At 47.3% G+C, this 16274-nt stretch overlaps 1 protein-coding gene and 1 pseudogene across 3 annotated transcripts; both read right to left on the bottom strand.

Moving 5' to 3' along the window:
* LOC129011202 (cell cycle exit and neuronal differentiation protein 1-like) lies at nt 1-440 on the bottom strand (annotated as a pseudogene).
* A 499-nt stretch (nt 441-939) lies between these two features.
* C1QTNF9 (C1q and TNF related 9) lies at nt 940-16268 on the bottom strand. Of its 3 annotated transcripts, XM_054445919.1 has the most exons (6): nt 15506-15527; nt 13942-14048; nt 8517-8601; nt 7323-7510; nt 4608-4670; nt 940-2467 (listed from the first exon to the last, which is right to left on the bottom strand). In XM_054445919.1, the coding sequence occupies exons 4-6, from the start codon at nt 7486-7488 to the stop codon at nt 1695-1697; spliced, it is 1002 nt and encodes a 333-aa protein (XP_054301894.1). In that variant the 5' UTR covers nt 7489-7510; nt 8517-8601; nt 13942-14048; nt 15506-15527; the 3' UTR covers nt 940-1694. The 3 variants fall into 3 exon arrangements, with proteins under 3 accessions (XP_054301894.1, XP_054301896.1, XP_054301895.1); XM_054445921.1 differs by lacking the exons at nt 8517-8601; nt 13942-14048; nt 15506-15527 and adding an exon at nt 16206-16268; XM_054445920.1 differs by lacking the exons at nt 8517-8601; nt 13942-14048 and having other exon boundaries at nt 1531-2467; nt 15506-15577.
* Between the last annotated feature and the right edge of the window lie 6 nt (nt 16269-16274).

Here is a 16274-nt window from a genome sequence, read left to right as displayed (position 1 = left end):
TTATTTTTTCCAGGCCAGGAAGGCCACACTGAGGATCAAGGCTATGGCTGCCACGGCATAGGCCACTCCCAGCAGGGGCCTCAAATTCTCGCAGGACCAGGGACCTCGGCCCCCAGGACCCCCACTGGCAGCCTCGTCCTCCGCCGCTCCGTCCCCAGGACTCTTGGGCTCCCGGGTTGCATCGGGACTGCTGGGGACCATGGAGCCCGTGGGGGCCAGCTTCAGGTTGCTGTGGTTGTTGAGAAGGGCGGGGTCTTCTTGGCAGGCACTGTGGTGGGGGCTGCCAGTGGCTGCTGCTTCTCGGCCGGGGCCTCCTTCTTCGAGGGCTTGGTCAAGGGGGCTTTCCCATCGTCTGCCAGAAGTACCTTGGCCTTGGTGGTGGCTTCGGGCGCCTTGGTGTCTGGCTTGGGGCTGCTGGCCCACTTCCCTCTGGACTCCATGGTGGGCGGGGTGTATGGGACAGGCAGGTGGCTGCACCAGAGGGGCTCAGGAAAGCTCGATGCGGAAAGTGTTAAGACTTTTGGAAATGTTGAGATGGGGCGAAAATGTATTTTGCACAAGTGAAGGAAATCAACTTTGGGAATCAGAGGGCAGATTGTTATGGGTTGAACTGTGTCTCCCAAAAGAGATGCTGAAGTCCTAACCCTCGGTACCTGTACATGTGACCTTTTTTGAAAATAAGGAGCTTGCAGATATGATTAAGATGGGTCATACTAGATTAGGGAAGCTGTCCTTGTAAGAAGAGGAAAATTTGGCTGATACAGGAGGAGGACAGCCACCTGAAGATGGAGGCGGGGACTGGAGTGATGCTGCCACCAGCTGCCAGAAGCTGGAAGCAGCAAGTCCGCATCCTCCTGTATCCCCTTTGGAGGGAGAATGGCCCTGCTGCTACAGTGATCTCAAACTTCCAGCCTACAGAACTGTGAGAAAGTCCATTTCTGTTATTTAAAGACTCCCAGTTTGTGTAATTTATTAGGGCAGTCCTAGAAAACAAATAGAGATTCAAGTCTGGCAAATAATGATCAAACAACGATTTGTTGGATAAAATGGTGATTAAAACCTAGGTTAGAAAATGAGCAAAGTGGGAGGGAGAGCACCAGGACAAATAGCTAATGCATGCAGGGCTTAATACCTAGGTGATGGGTTGACAGATGCAGCAAACCACCACAGCACATGTTTACCTATGTAACAAACCTGCATGTTTTGCATATGTATTCCAGAACTTAAAATAAAATAAAAATTTTTTAAAAGACAAAATGAGCAGTGTCTACAGCTTTCTGGAGTGTGACAGCATCACCAGCTTAGAGCTGTTACTAGTACTAAATGGAACAAACATTTGCCTTTACTTTCCCCTTAATGTCCTCAGAAACAAGGATGAGGGATACGTCTTCATGTGACACCTCAGAGCACTAAAATGGATATCAAACCACAAGAAACGCACAGGCAAAGCATTCTTCAGATAATAGGAATAAGAAATGTGAAATAAATTAGAATAAACCATGCAGCTATTTTAAATATTTACTCCTGGAAAGATAGTAAGTTACACAGAATCAGTTTTAGGAATAACTTTTCCGTTTTCACCTTTTTATGATTATTGTAATAATTGGAGGAATTAATAAAGTAAAACCATCTGAATAAGTTCATCCCAAGCTGATTCTGATGGATGGTGTGGCAGATTTATAAACTCTCCTCTGTCACGGGCTGCTGAACAGAAGGAACCCTGTGAAAGTTGTGTCATCATCCTCATCAGCAAACAAGCCATTGAACCTCTCTCCTCCTGTCACCTGCAGCCACACCTCATCCCCGAGCTTCAGCTGCAGGACAATGCCGCCAGAGGCCTGGTCCTCAGAGCTCATGTAAGCATCTTTGGTGTGCAGTATTTTTACTCCATTTTTGACCAAAGATACCTGAACATTCCTGGAGAAAACAGTGATGTGGTAGGTGAAGTAATAGACCCCAGCAATGTGGCACGTGAATTTCCCCGTTGCTATATCATAATGGTTGAATTCGTTATATAGGATCTTATCAAATTTAATGGGCACATCTGAAGAAGGAAACTTGCTCAGCACCGTGAGCCCCACAGTGAAAGCACTTTTTGGCAAGACTAGAGTCTCACCGATTTTCCCTTTCTCTCCTCGATCTCCTTTCCAGCCTCTTATTCCCCGGACTCCTGGCTCACCCTGGGGCCCCATGGGTCCAGCTTCTCCCTTGGGACCAGGCTTTCCAATAGGGCCCATGGGGCCCGGTAAACCAGTTGGGCCCAAAGGCCCAATGTTGCCCCTTGGCCCCTCAGGACCAGTGGGACCCACGTCACCCTTATTCCCCTTCTGCCCCTGAGGCCCAGTCTCTCCTCGGAGGCCTTTCTCTCCCATGGGCCCTGCAAGCCCCTTGGGGCCATGTTTTCCTGGGGATCCTCTTGAGCCTTGATCACCTTTGATGCCTTTTGCTTCAACTTTTCCGTCTGCTCCTAAATAGAGAAAGAGCAAATAAAGAGATAGTTTGTGAAAGACTCCCTTGTGAACAACTTTGGTTTTTCTATAATTGAGCTCACAAATGAAACAAACTAGTGCACAGGTTCACTATATGCCCAGAGTTTAAAATTCAATTACTCCATCTGGGTGTGGTGGCTCACAACTGTAATCCTAGCACCTTGGGAGACCGCGGCAGGAGGACTGCCTGAGGCCAAGAGTTCAAGACCAACCTGGCCAACATAGCAATACCCTGACTCTAAAAATAAAAAAATAAAAAATAAAATAAGAAAATAAAATTCAATTACTCCAGCCCAGCTCAGTGGCTCATGCCTGTAATCCTAGCACTTTGAGCGGCCAAGGTGGGCAGACTACTTGAGTCCAGGAATTCAAGATCAGCCTAGGCAACATGGCCAAACCTCATCTCTGCAAAAAATACAAAAATTAGCCAGGCTCGGTGGTGCACAACTGTAGTTCCAGCTACTCAGGAAGCTGAGGTGGGAGGATCGCTGGAGCCCAGGAGGCTGAGGCTGCAATGATCCGTGATCAAACCACTGCACTCCAGCCTGGGCAACAGAGTGAGACTCTGTCTCAAAAAAAATAAAAATAAATGAAAATCAATTACTCCAATTACACACGTGTGTGCACATGGACACACACACACACATCCCAACACACCTTTTGACTACTGTCTACTAAATTAGTGTCAGGGCTCATGTTAGAAATTACAACCCTACCATCTAAGTCTACCATGCTGGCTATTAAATAATGTCAATCCATGACAGAAAGCACTCTGCAGAGTAGAGACAGGCAGATTAACTGACACTCAACCCTAGTCATGTGACATCCTCTAAAAACCTCCTCCCTGGAGTGAACATAAAATAAAGCCTGCATCGAGGCATTGCCCTCTCCTGCCCAACCCCAGCCCCAACCCATCTATCCCACCAGCAATTCATCATCTACAGAAACCTTGCTGCTTCCTTGCACCCCCACCCATACCAAAGAGCCGTGGTTGCAAGTGTGGACTCTGAGGCTAAATGCCGGGTTTCCATTCTGTCCCCACCACATATGCACACAGGACGTCAGATGAGCTAATGAGCCTCGTGCTTCTGTTCCCTCACCTATGGAACTAGGGTGATAAAACTACCTAGTGTCTGGGGATATTGCATTCGGTGAGTCAGTACATGAAAAGCACAAAGTGAAGATTACATGAGTTTGCCGCTATGACTACATCCCGACCCATAAGGGACCAGTTCTAGTGCCACCTCCTCCATGCAGTGCTGCCAGATGCACCAAGTCAAAAACTCAGTCTCACTCCTCAGTGCTCGTCCACTGCAAGGTTCAAGGTTCAGCAAACTACAGCCACAGGCCAAATTCAGCCTCCCTCCCACAAGCTAAACAAACTTGGTTTACATGTTTTTTTGTTTTTCTGGGTTTTGTTTGTTTGCTTGTTTTTTTGTTGGTTTGAGACAGGGTCACCCGCTCTGTTACCCAGGCTGGAGTGCAGTGACGAGATCATGGCTCACAGCAGCCTCAAACTCTCAGGCTCAAGCGATCCTCCCACCTCAGCCTCCTGAGTAGCTGGGACTACAGGCACATGCCACAATGCCCAGCTAATTTTTTTTTTTATTTGTATAGACAAAGTCTTACTATGTTTCCGAGGGTGGTCTGGAGCTCCTAGGTTCAAGCGATTCTCTTACCTGGGCCTCCCAAAATGTTGGGATTACAGGTGTGAGCCACGGTGCTCGGCCATGGTTTGCATGTTTAAATTGTCACAAATAATATTCCACGATACATGGAAACCATGGGAAATTCCCATTTCAGTCTTCACACATATGGTGTCACTGGAACATAGCCATGCTTATTTATGGAGCATCTACAGCTTCTTTTCACTACAAGGGGAAGTTGAGTAGTGGTGACAGATCTGTATGGCCTGCACAGTTGAGAATATTTACTACCCAGCCCTCTGCAAAGCCTGCCAATCCGTGCAGAATCCCCCCATCTAGAGAGTAAGAACGGTGTTGCCTTTATTGGAAGATTATAATCAGCATGGAGGACTTGTCCATGGTAAACACTTAATAGTTATTAATAAATATGTGACATCTCAGAATTAGAGCGCCATAAATAGGAACTTCTAACCTCGTTCTCCCTTCTCTCCGCTCGTCCCATCCTTCCCCGGGCTGCCAGGATGTCCTGGTTCTCCTAGGTGGAAAAGAAGAAAACAGGCATGAGTTGAAATTCCATTTCTGATTTTCTGGCCATTGGTCTCCATCAGCCATGTGTGTTGGAGAGTCTGGGGGTGACCCCCGCCCTGAGGGGTGCTCTGTCCTCCACACGAGTGCAGGTGGAGAGAGGCAGGCATGAGCGGGCATCTGGGTGCTGAGCTGTGTGGGATAAGTGGTCTAAGAAATGAACTGAGTGACTTCCCAAGCGCCAGTCTCTAGGATGTGCCTAGAGAGCACAGCAAGACAGGATGAGGAGGGAGTGTGTGCAATGGGGACTGACTGTTACAAATGATTGTGTTCCTCTCCTGCGACAAGGACTTGGGACGTGGTCTGAATGTTGGAGGTGCGAGGAGCTTTCCTCACTCTGTTGTTCTTCCATTACTCTTGAGGAGAGTGGAACGGAGGATTTACTAGCCTCCTATGAAAACACAGATGACTATGGTTATGTGACATTATCCCAGGATAGAAGAGAGAGTTCTGGAAGGATCCCTCTAGTGCCTTAGACTGGCGGAAATGCCACCAATCAAGCTGGCAGAGAACATCAGGTGAGTGGGGTTCTGCTGACTACACTCAAGTCCTTGTGCTCAGAACATGCCCCCTGAGCCCCAGGTCGGCGTGCTATCCATCAGCAGGTTGAAGACGGCTCCGGCCACAGCAGTAGAGTGCTCACTGGGCCACAGGTCACCCCAGACTCTGGCTTCTCACAAAGCAGCAGACTCCCATACTTCAGTCCCACTGAAGTGGCTGTGGGGCGACAGGCGCAGGTGGGGCCGGCTTGCAGGTCCTGAGACAGGACTGACACAGGCAGACTTGTTTCTGTCACGATGTCTCTTCTCCTGGGACACCAGTGCTCCTGAGTGGGGCCTTGGTCAGCGTGGGGCCTCTGAATGGAAGGGACTCATCCCTACATTTGCCCCTCCCTGCACTCCCCTCCCCTCCCCTCCACTGGCTGCTCCCCTGTGTCTTCCTCTCCTTCTCTCTTTTTGTTCCCCTGCTTGGCTCTTGTTTCTCCCATTCTCTAGGACAGTGGCCTCCGAGCTTTCATGATCATGCAACCACAACTCACAAAGCATGAACACAGACCCCAATCAGTAGACATTTATATGTTTCTACTTTATGCACAGGTAGTATATGAAAAATATGTTTGGTATAAAACATATACAAAAATACACTTTAAGATGATAAGATAAAAATGAAGTAAATTTTTAGTGCGAGCAATGTGATTGAATATCCTTCTAAGAAAGAATATATATTATATATAATACCCATGAACTACATAGAAAAAACAGATATAACATTTGCTTCTAAGAAGTATGTAAAACTTGAAAGAATGGACATTGGTGAGCAAAGAGGAGAGAAATTCAACAGGGAAGAGGTAGAGAAATTTGGTATTGAATATAGGAGTGTTTGTCTTTGTCCTCTATTCTTTATCTATCACCTATATATCTCCTTTTGTGTGTAATATTTTATAACAAAAAAATGAAAATCTTATATATTCAGAAATACAATACACACACACACACACACACACACACACACACACACTACTGTGGTCCCAGCGTGAAGGCAGAAGACCTGATTTCATTAAGGGTAAGGTTTTGCTATTCATTTGGACTGGGCTGTTTGCTACCTGGGGACTGGAACAGTGTCAATGAGCTGGAGATGTGAGCCAGGAGAAGACACCTCACAGAGCAGATGTGCAGGATGGTGGTTAGAAAGAATGTTGCTTCCTGGGGACCCTTGGCTTCATCCAGCCCACTCAAAAAACCATCAGGCCACAAAATGCCATAAGCTGAGACATGTTAGAAACACAAACTTATCTTTAAAAACGTCCATAGAAGTTTTGATATTTTTTTCTGTAATGCCACTGAACTGTGCTCTTAACCCAGATAGATCATTCTGCATATGCCTTAGATATGTGACCCTATGGTCAAGATCAGGCCTCAAGAATTGTACCCCATTTGGAAACCAAGTCTATTGGTTGTTGTTATGGAAACCACTCAAACTTCCCGGCTTTGGCAAATCTCCCTCTCAGAGGCTGAATCCTGTCCCCAGATCCCCAGACCCTGGGATAGGGTCCCAACCTAGGTCATATAGATGCATAAGCAGCAGCTGTAGGGCTTCAGATTCTCGTCTCCTTTTGTGTCATCTGTCAGTCCGCATCTCCTGCTTCATGGCATGATGCGGTATTAGCTCTCACCTGCACTGCAGCTGGGTGCTTGCTGCCAAATAATTCATGATCAGATCTCTCTATTAGCCTTTTGTTGCCAAAAATCCGTCATACCTGTCACCTGAGATGGGAGGATCCATGACATCGTATACTACTGAAAATGTTCTGCAGTGTCAGAGATGAGAGAACCCAGGAGGGCAGGAGTCATGGCGATCTCACCCTGTGCTCTCCACCAGCACCTGGCACAGAGTCTGGCATGGAGCAGACCCCGTGAGTGTTGCTGGGCAGATGGGTGGATGGATGAATGGGGTCAGGCCCCAGTGAGTGTTGCTGTGTTGATGTATGGATGGATGGATGGGGTGTGAGTGGGTAGGTGGAAAATCACACAGATGATGAGTGAATGAGATGAAAGGAATGAAGAGAGAAGTTGAAAGGCAGCCAAAGCCGCCAGGTGAGTACCTGCATCCCCTTTGTCACCCTTTGCTCCGTCTCGTCCATCTCTTCCAGGCAGACCATTGTGACCGGGGTTCCCAGGGATGCCAGGGTGCCCTTGCCTGCATGTGTCCTGTGAGTTTATGTTCCCTGTGCAGATTTCAACAGCAAGCAGAAACCACCAGATCCTCATGGTTCAGATGACAGACTCTGAACTGAAAGAGGGAAACAGAAACCCAAAGGAGAAACCTTTGTTGCTGGCGCCCTGGACACAGCCTCTGTTTCGTGCAGTGGGAAATGGGTGAGCTGTCCCCTGCCCCAGACCCACACCTGGACAGACTTGGACAGAAGGCTCAGGACAGGGGAGCAAGCTGATTATAACTAGAATGACATTGTCCTTGGAAGGTAACACACTTGTGATTGGAACCACTCTTCAAGGTGAACGGGCAATAAAAAAAGCCAAGTTTAAGGTCAGGATACTCTTCCATTCATCAGTCCACTTTGAAGAAATCACTTTTCTGAACCGGAGATCAATGCTTACTTATCTCACAGGACTGTTGTAAAGATCAAATTTTATCACAATATGCATAAAGGCACATGATAAATAGTGAAGCAAACATAGCATTACCATCTGATCCAGCAATTCCACTGCTGTGCATCTACACAAAATAATTGAAAGGAAGGACTGGAACAGATGTCCATGTTCATAGTTGCATTATTTTCCATAGCAACCCCAGGGTCCATCAGTGGATAAACAGATATATGCAATGTGGTAGGTCCATACAATGGAATATTCTTCAGCCTTAGAAAGAAAAGAAATTCTGACACGTGTTACAACATGAATGGACCTCGAGAACATTATGCTAAGTGAAACCAGCTAGTCACAAGAAGACAGACCTGGATAATTTCACCTATAAGAGGTTCCTAGAGCTGTCAAACTCATATAAAGAAAAAGTAGGATGGTGGTTGCCAGGGGTGAAGAGAGAAGGAAATGGGAGTTGTTTGATGGGTACAGAGTTTCTGTTTGGGAAGATTTTAAAAGCGTTCTGGAGATGGGTGGTGGTGATGGTTGCACAACAAAGAGAATGTACATAATGCCACTGAACTGTGCCCTTAAAATGGTTAAGCTGGTAAGTTTTATGTTATATGTTATATATTTTTTACCACATTAAGCAATTAAATTAAATTTTTAAAAAAGTAAAGCATTCCAAGCAGTCTTACTGTAATGAGAGGTGTTCTTTGAGTCAGGGTCTTGTTTTTCTAGGAGGCCACTGTGAAGAAGGACCACACACACAGAAAACATCACCTAGTTCGGGAGAAGTGCATTTTCAAGTCCTTTCCTTATATATAATTTTTGGAGACAAGGTCTTGCTCCATCACGCAGGCCAAAGTACAGTCATGCAATCACAGCTCACTGTAGTCTCGACCTCCCAGCTCAAGCGATTCTCCTGCTTCAACCTCCCAAGTAGCTGAGACTACAGTCATGCACCACCACACCTGGGTATTCTTTTTTTTTTTTTTTTTTTTTCCCCAGAATGCAGTTTTGCTCTTGTGGCCCAGGCTGGAGTGCAATGGCCGATCTCTGCTCACTGCAGCCTCCGCCTCCCAGGTTCAAGCAATTCAGCTTCTCAAGTAGCTGGGACTCCAGGTGCCACCACCACGCCCAGCTAATTTTTGTATTTTTAGTAGAGATGGGGTTTCACCATGTTGGCCAGGCTGGTCTCAAACTCTTGACCTCAGGTGATCTGCCTGTCTTGGCCTCCCAAAGTGCTGGGATTACAGGCATGAGCCATTACCTATTTTTCTTTCTTTCTTTTTTTTTTTTCTTTGGAGAGACTGGGTCTCACTCTGTTGCCCAGGCTGGTCTTGAAATCCTGAGCTCAAGGAATCCTCCTGCCTCAGTCTCCCAAAGTGCTAGTATTACAGGCTAAAGCCCCTGTATCTGACTTTTAGGATTAAAAAAAATAAAGTAAAACAAAAACGTGGGTCTAGTGCAACTGGTCAGAACCCAGATCCTCTCACAGTGCTGATAGCCATGGAAATCTGCACATCTTTCTGGAAAAGTTAAAGAGCGAAAGACATCTATGTCTTTCACCCTGTATTCCTATCCCTAAAATTCTTCCTAATGCTCCAAAACTGTGTGCCAATTGTGTGCCATTACCTGCAACATTATCTATAACAGGTGAAAAAGTGCATACTACATACTATGTAACAATAGGGGAAAGGTTTACTATGTGTAATAGTATGTAACTGCTGCAATAATTATGAAGGTCATGTAGAAATATGTAAATGATATATGTTGTGCTGAATTTTGATAGTAAACTAAAATGCCATGCACATTATAAATGTACTTACGACTGTATGAATATTGACAAAAACTCAAAGTGAATATATGCAAATAAAGATGGTTGCTTTAGAATGGGAGGCGGTTATAGGAGCTTTTCATTGATAAAAAATGCTTTTTTATAGTGCCTACACAAATATTTCCAGAGATTTTGAAAACCAGCAAGACTCTCTGTCATCCAAAGACTGTATTGCCATCTGGTGGAAATGTCACAGGGTGCAGTCTAATGCAAATAGAGTATTTTTCGGAAAGGAAATGCAGATGTTTCCCTTCGAAGTCACAAATTCGCTCCATTCCAGGAAATTGAGTTGAATTTTCTTGGAGCCAAATTCCATGAAGAATATACACGAGCCTCCTTTGTTAAACTCAGAAGTGGCCAGAAACAGTCAAATCTAAATTCCTTCAACCAAACTTTGTTGAGAGTTCTATAATTTTTATTTTAGCTTTTCAAAATGTGGAGTACAACTATTCCAGGAATAAAATGATCAGAAGATCATAAAGGTGTCAGGTTAGGATAAACTCCAATTTGCTCTCCAGGGAAGAAGGATAAACTCCAATTTGCTCTCCAGGGAAGAAGGAGCCAGGCTGAAAGCAAATGGTTACTCTTCTGTAATTCTTTCACTAGTTTTGCATACTTAATGTAGGTAGATTCTATGTAGCTTGTTTATACAGCATGTAGACAACCTTCAGCAAATGATTTTGATTAACTAATATGCGTTCTCCCAAATATGCAGCAAAGTAAGTTGTGGCACTATTTCTTTTTTATTTGTTTGTTTGTTTATAGAGATACAGTCTCATAAATGTTGCCCAGGCTGGACCTGAACTCCTAGGCTTAAGTGGTCCTCCTGCCTCAGCCTTCTGAATAGCTGGGATTAGAGACATGGCCACCACCTAGCTTGGCATTATTATTATTATTTTTTTTTTGAGACGGAGTCTCGCTCTGTCACCCAGGCTGGAGTGCAGTGGCGCGATCTTGGCTCACTGCAAGCTCTGCCTCCCAGGTTCGTGGCATTCTCCTGCCTCAGCCTCCCGAGTAGCTGGGACTGCAGGCGCGCACCACCATACCCGGCTAATTTTTTGTATTTTTAGTAGAGACAGGGTTTCACCATGTTAGCCAGGATGGTCTCGATTTCCTGACCTTGTGATTCACTCACCTCGGCCTCCCAAAGTGCTGAGATTACAGGTGTGAGCCACTGCACTTGGCCGCTTGGCAACTATTTTTTAATAAGAAATTTTAGCAAGTTTATACCTCCTATTTAGCCTCTTCTTTAATGTAGAACATTGAGGATTTGCACAAGGAATATAGAAGAAATTATATTAATGTTATTTTGAAAAATAAAAAATTACATTTGTGCCTCTCACAAAGCTATAGGTTGGACTCTCAGTTTCATTAGTTCAACTACAGTTACACTCTCGTCTTTTAATTTCTGGGTCTGGTCTTTTTCCAGAAGGCACTAGAGCTAGGAGCCTCTTCTGTCTCCCATCTTTCCCTGCAATCACCTCCTCTCTCTCTCTCTTCTTACCTGAATTACAATCCTCCCCAGTCCCCACTTACTCTGTACACCACACCTAGTCTAGTGATCACTTAGTAGGCACCAACCTGGGTTAGAGCTTTATGAAGATAGTGACTGCATTTTTCCACTTCCTTATTTTCAGTGCCTTATTTTCAGTCAAGTATTTGTTGAATGAATCAAGGCAGGCATGCAAGAAATACTATCCTGGTTCCAACTGTGTGTGGACCATCCCTTGGGAAGGTGACTGGGTATCAGCTCTGATCCTTGTCAGTGCTTTCATGGAGTTGCTAGTAATCTCCAACACCCCTTCTTACCTTCATCCAGAGTAACAGAAATTTTAGCTGGGCTCCTAGGGGCCCATGATAGACTGCCCTCCCTAGCCTCCCTTGCAGCCTGGGTATGACCATGAGCTAGATTATGGGCCATGGGGATGAGCAAAAGTGAGGCATGTAATTGTGTGCAATGACCGGCCTTAAAGGGTAAGGGGGTGCCCTTTCCCGCTTCCTGTGTGGGGGTGTGCATGGTGTGGTGAACCATGTGGGACTCCTTGAAAGAGGGCAACAATCTGGGGATAGAAAAACCCCTGGCCTTAGATGACCCCCACAGACCAGACCTGTCCTGCCAGCACATCTTTGACATGAGCACATGAAACAGAAATAGACTTCTACCTTGCATAAGCCACTGTTATTTGGGGTCTTGACACACAGCTGAGCCCACATCCTAATTCAAGGCGTGCGCTGCCCAAGGTGTGGCCGCTCTTCAGAAGTGAGGAGGCTTGCAGACATCTGTAGTCAGCCAGAGTGACAGCTGCTGGAGACTCACTGGGCATACAACCCTCCCAGTAATATATGTAAAAACGACAACAGTCACTGCCTTAGACAGATCAAGACAAGATCTCTATACATTCATATTGTATGAATGTATAGAGACTAGAGGTCATCATTCTGCAGAATGCTGTGACTGCATGAGCCAGACATACTGGCTTGGTCAGGGCAAAGGGACACAGACTGCAAATAACTTTGAAGTTAATGTTTTTTAGTCCCCCCAAAATAGCTTCTTATTTAATTCACTTATTTCTGACTCATTCTCCTATGCTTTACCTATATCTGTCCTTTGCTAAAGAATCTCTTGATAAATGTTCACCCAGTGCCCTCTTCCTGATTAATTTTCTCCAAGAACATCATGTCCTTAATTCTGCAGCCAAGGTTATCCCTCCTCAAGATTCTTAACTCTCCAAAACTAAGATTTAATATAAACCTGCTAGAAATCAGCTCAGTGGTATCTCCTGGGCTTCCAAACCTCAGAGCCTCAGCTTCCTCCTGCATGCACTGGAAAAGACGAATGCCCTCCTGGATCTGATGATCTAAGAGTCCGATAGCTCTAGGGTGCCTTCATCGAATATATTGTCTTCCATGCACTCTCTATATTATGCACTTTATACATTTCTTCTTTCTTCTTCAACATATCTTTTTTTTTTTTTTTTTTTTTTGAGATGGAGTCTCGCTCTGTGGCCCAGGCTGGAGTGCAGTGGCGCCATCTCGGCTCACTGCAAGCTTCGCCTCCTGGTTTGCACCATTCTCCTGCCTCAGCCTCCCGGGTAGCTGGGACTACAGGTGCCCACCACCACACCCGGCTAATTTTTTGTTTTTTAGTAGAGACGGGGTTTCACCATGTTAGCCAGGATGGTCTCGATCTCATGACCTCGTGATCCACCTGCCTTGGCCTCCCAAAGTGCTGGGATTACAGGCGTGAGCCACTGCGCCCGGCCTTCTTCAACATATCTTGACAGTGATTTTTTTCCTGCACTGTAAATTAGCATAGCCATAAAAATGAAAATGTGTACAATCTGAATATGATGAACCTGATCAGGAAAAAAAAAGTACACATTAAAATTTGTGCAAAATAATCTATAAGCTTCTCTAGAAAGCTCTCTTAAAAAGGTCCATTATAGGCCGGGCACGGTGGCTCACACCTGTAATCCCAGCACTTTGGGAGGCCGAGGCAGGTGGATCACGAGGTCAGGAGATCGAGACCACGGTGAAACCCCGTCTCTACTAAAAATACAAAAAAAAAAAAAAAAGAAGTAGCCGGGCGCGGTGGCGGGCTCCTGTAGTCCCAGCTACTCGGGAGGCTGAGGCAGGAGAATGGTGTGAACCCGGGAGGTGGAGCTTGCAGTGAGCCGAGATCCTGCTACTGCACTCCAGTCTGGGCAACAGAGCGAGACTCTGTCTAAAAAAAAATCCCAGCACTTTGGGAGGCCGAGGCTGTTGGATCATAATGTCAGGAGTTCAAGACCAGCCTAGCCAAGACGGTGGAACCCCATCTCTACTAACAATACAAAAATTAGCCGGGTGTGGTGGCCCATGTCTGTAAATCCAGCTACTCGGGAGGCTGAGGCAGAGAATTGCTTGAACCCGGGAGGCGAGGTTGCAGTGAGCTGAAATCATGACACTGCACTCCAGCCTGGGCGACAGAGCAAGACTACATGTGAAAAAAAAAAAAAAAAGCCCACTATTCTCATGACTTATTCTATGGTTTTTGTCTCTCCTCCCAGCCAGTTGCAGAGTTCCAGCAGAAGAATTTCAAAATCTGCTTTTATCTCCTCTTTAGCCTCTTCCTCAAGAATGAATTTTGAAAGCGGCTTACCCCTTTCTTACCCAGAACTCTATAGACATCTGACTATTTTGCAAATAACTAAGCAGGATTATCCCACAGATAATATAAGCGTTGTTTTAGGACCTAGATGGCTTAAATTGAATGTAAAGAAATCCTTTCCTGATGAACTTACCTGGACCCAAGGGCTGCAGGCTGGACCCAGATACTGTGCAAACCAAGAGTCAAGGGCCAGCTAAATAAAATCAGCCTTCCTGCCATACAGTTCCCCAGTGGATATGTCTGCAAAATAGCAGGAAGGGGAGGGAACAGAGGAAGGCCAAGATGTCTTGGAAGAGCTTCAAGAATTACAGCAACACTTAAATCAGGTAGCATCTTCTACCAGCACCACTTAGTTTAGAAAAGTTAAATCCTTTTGAATGAAATGAGGGAATACTTTCAAGGGGAGTCTGAAGGAAGGAGTGCCCCAGGCAGGTTTCTTTCATATATATATATAATACTTTAAGTTCTAGGGTACATGTGCACAACGTGCAGGTTTGTTACACATGTATACATGTGCCATGTTGGTGTGCTGCACCCATTAACTCGTTTCTTTTTCAAAGTGATGTTCATGCCTTTGCTTCAGGGCTTCTCCCTGACCTTGGGGTAATTACGGGCAACAGGACAAAACTGAAGGCTGCTAACTGTTAAGTGGCTGGGTCTCATTTGGATCCCGGACCATTAGAATTCCCACCGCTTAATTAGATTTTCAGATGTCTGTGTCGTAATGCCTTACGAGTTTAGGCATTGTGTAGGTAAGGATTCAGTGCCCATTACCCTCTCACTCACAATCACACCCACCGCCGAGAACGCGGTGCAACCATTTGTTCAATGCCGGTAATCATGGACTCACTTTCCTCGTGTCTAGTAGTAACATTTATCTAAAACTTAGAATAGCTTCCAGAGGACAGAGGAGCCCAGCCCGGTTCCCCGAGATGCCGCGGTGCACGGAGCAGGAGCCGAGGCCACGCACAGAGCAGGAGCAGAGGCCGGGTGTACGGGTGGGTGCGGGGCTCGCCCCAGCTCGGCGGCGCCAACTCCCTCTCCCGCCTTACTCGTCCCGTGCCTCAGTTTCCCCGTCAGTGCAGCGGACAAGAAAATGCGGGGGTCCTAGGCGGGCGGCAGGATCCAATTAGTCCGTGTAAAATGAGCGGCATCTGGCTTCTCCCCGGCACCCCGCGGGCTGCCCCCACTCTTGGTGGCTAAACGCAGGGAGCCCCTGAGTCTCAGCGCGGCTGGGGGCTCTCAGCAGTTCTGGCCGGGCTCCCTCTTGTTCGCGTGGCTGGTCTCCGACCCCTGCACCGCAGGCGGCCCCGATGGAACGCGCGACGGGTCCCCGACCTCCTGCTGGGGACACCCGTCCCGCTGCCCGGCCCTTCCCCGCCTCCCGCGCCTCTGCCCCCCGGAGAGCTCTGAGACAGGCCCACCTGGGCAGCCTGCCGGCCTGGACCTCTGCAGCAGAACCAGCGACGGAAGCACAGCCTCGGGCCTCCACCGGCCACTCGCTCTCCATTCCGGGCTCTCCCATGTCTGCACACTCCAGCCCAGCCACGCGGAGGAGGCTTCCAGAACCTGCCCTGCGGCTCCGCTTTGCTGACACCCCACCCACTCCGTGGGTTCATCCTCCCTCCAGGACCCTGCCGGGGCCTGGGGTCCGTGGGAAGCCGGCTCAGGAATCGGAATCCTGGCCTCCTGCTTACAGGGAAAAGGGCTCCATCCTCCTGGTGCTTCCCGACCGCAGCGCCTCCAGCCTCCGGGGCTGCTGCGGCCCAGGTTCAGCTGGGTTCGCTCCAGCTTTGCCGGTCTCGCCAGTGCAGAGTAGGGGCGCGCTTATGACCTAACGGTCATCTCCCCACAACTCTCCTGGAAGAAAATGCCACCCCCATCTCTTTCACTCTCTCCTATACATGGAGCCACTATGCTCTGCCCTATGGGTTCTGGGGCTCGCCCCCTCCCCACCCTAGCGACCGTCCCTCCCCAGTGCAGCCCAAGGTGGGGGGGAGCAGATCACTTTGGGAAGCAGGTGGATATTAAGAGTAAACAAAAAGTGGGCAATAGCCACTTGGCAGCCTTCATAGGAATCCTTTTCTGATTACAGCCACAGCAAACAATGGGCTGTTGACTTAGCTCTTCTGAGCTGTTAGAGAAGGAAATTCTAGTCTACCCACCCGCAAAGGGCGAGTGAGCGGGGCCACTAGCACAGCTCCTGTGGCAGGGCCTAGCCTTCAGGGGCAGTCAGAGGGCACAGTCTGTTCTCTTTGTCTCCTCTCCATGATCCCTAGCAAAAGTGGCCCCGCCCCACTGCTCCCTTCCGCATCCCTCTTACTCCAACCACTGACGTTTCTCAAGCCAGGGTGCCCTCCTAGGTTGCCCTCGGAGCCCTCCTTCTCTCATGCCTACCCAGTGGTTACATGGAGCTCCTGAATGGATGAGTTGTTGCCACTGAGAAGTCTAGGGACATCAGGGCAG

Source organism: Pongo pygmaeus, chromosome 14 (assembly GCF_028885625.2).
Source record: "Pongo pygmaeus isolate AG05252 chromosome 14, NHGRI_mPonPyg2-v2.0_pri, whole genome shotgun sequence".
NCBI classification, from domain to species: Eukaryota; Metazoa; Chordata; class Mammalia; order Primates; family Hominidae; genus Pongo; species Pongo pygmaeus.
This window is presented reverse-complemented; position numbering and strand designations above follow the sequence as displayed.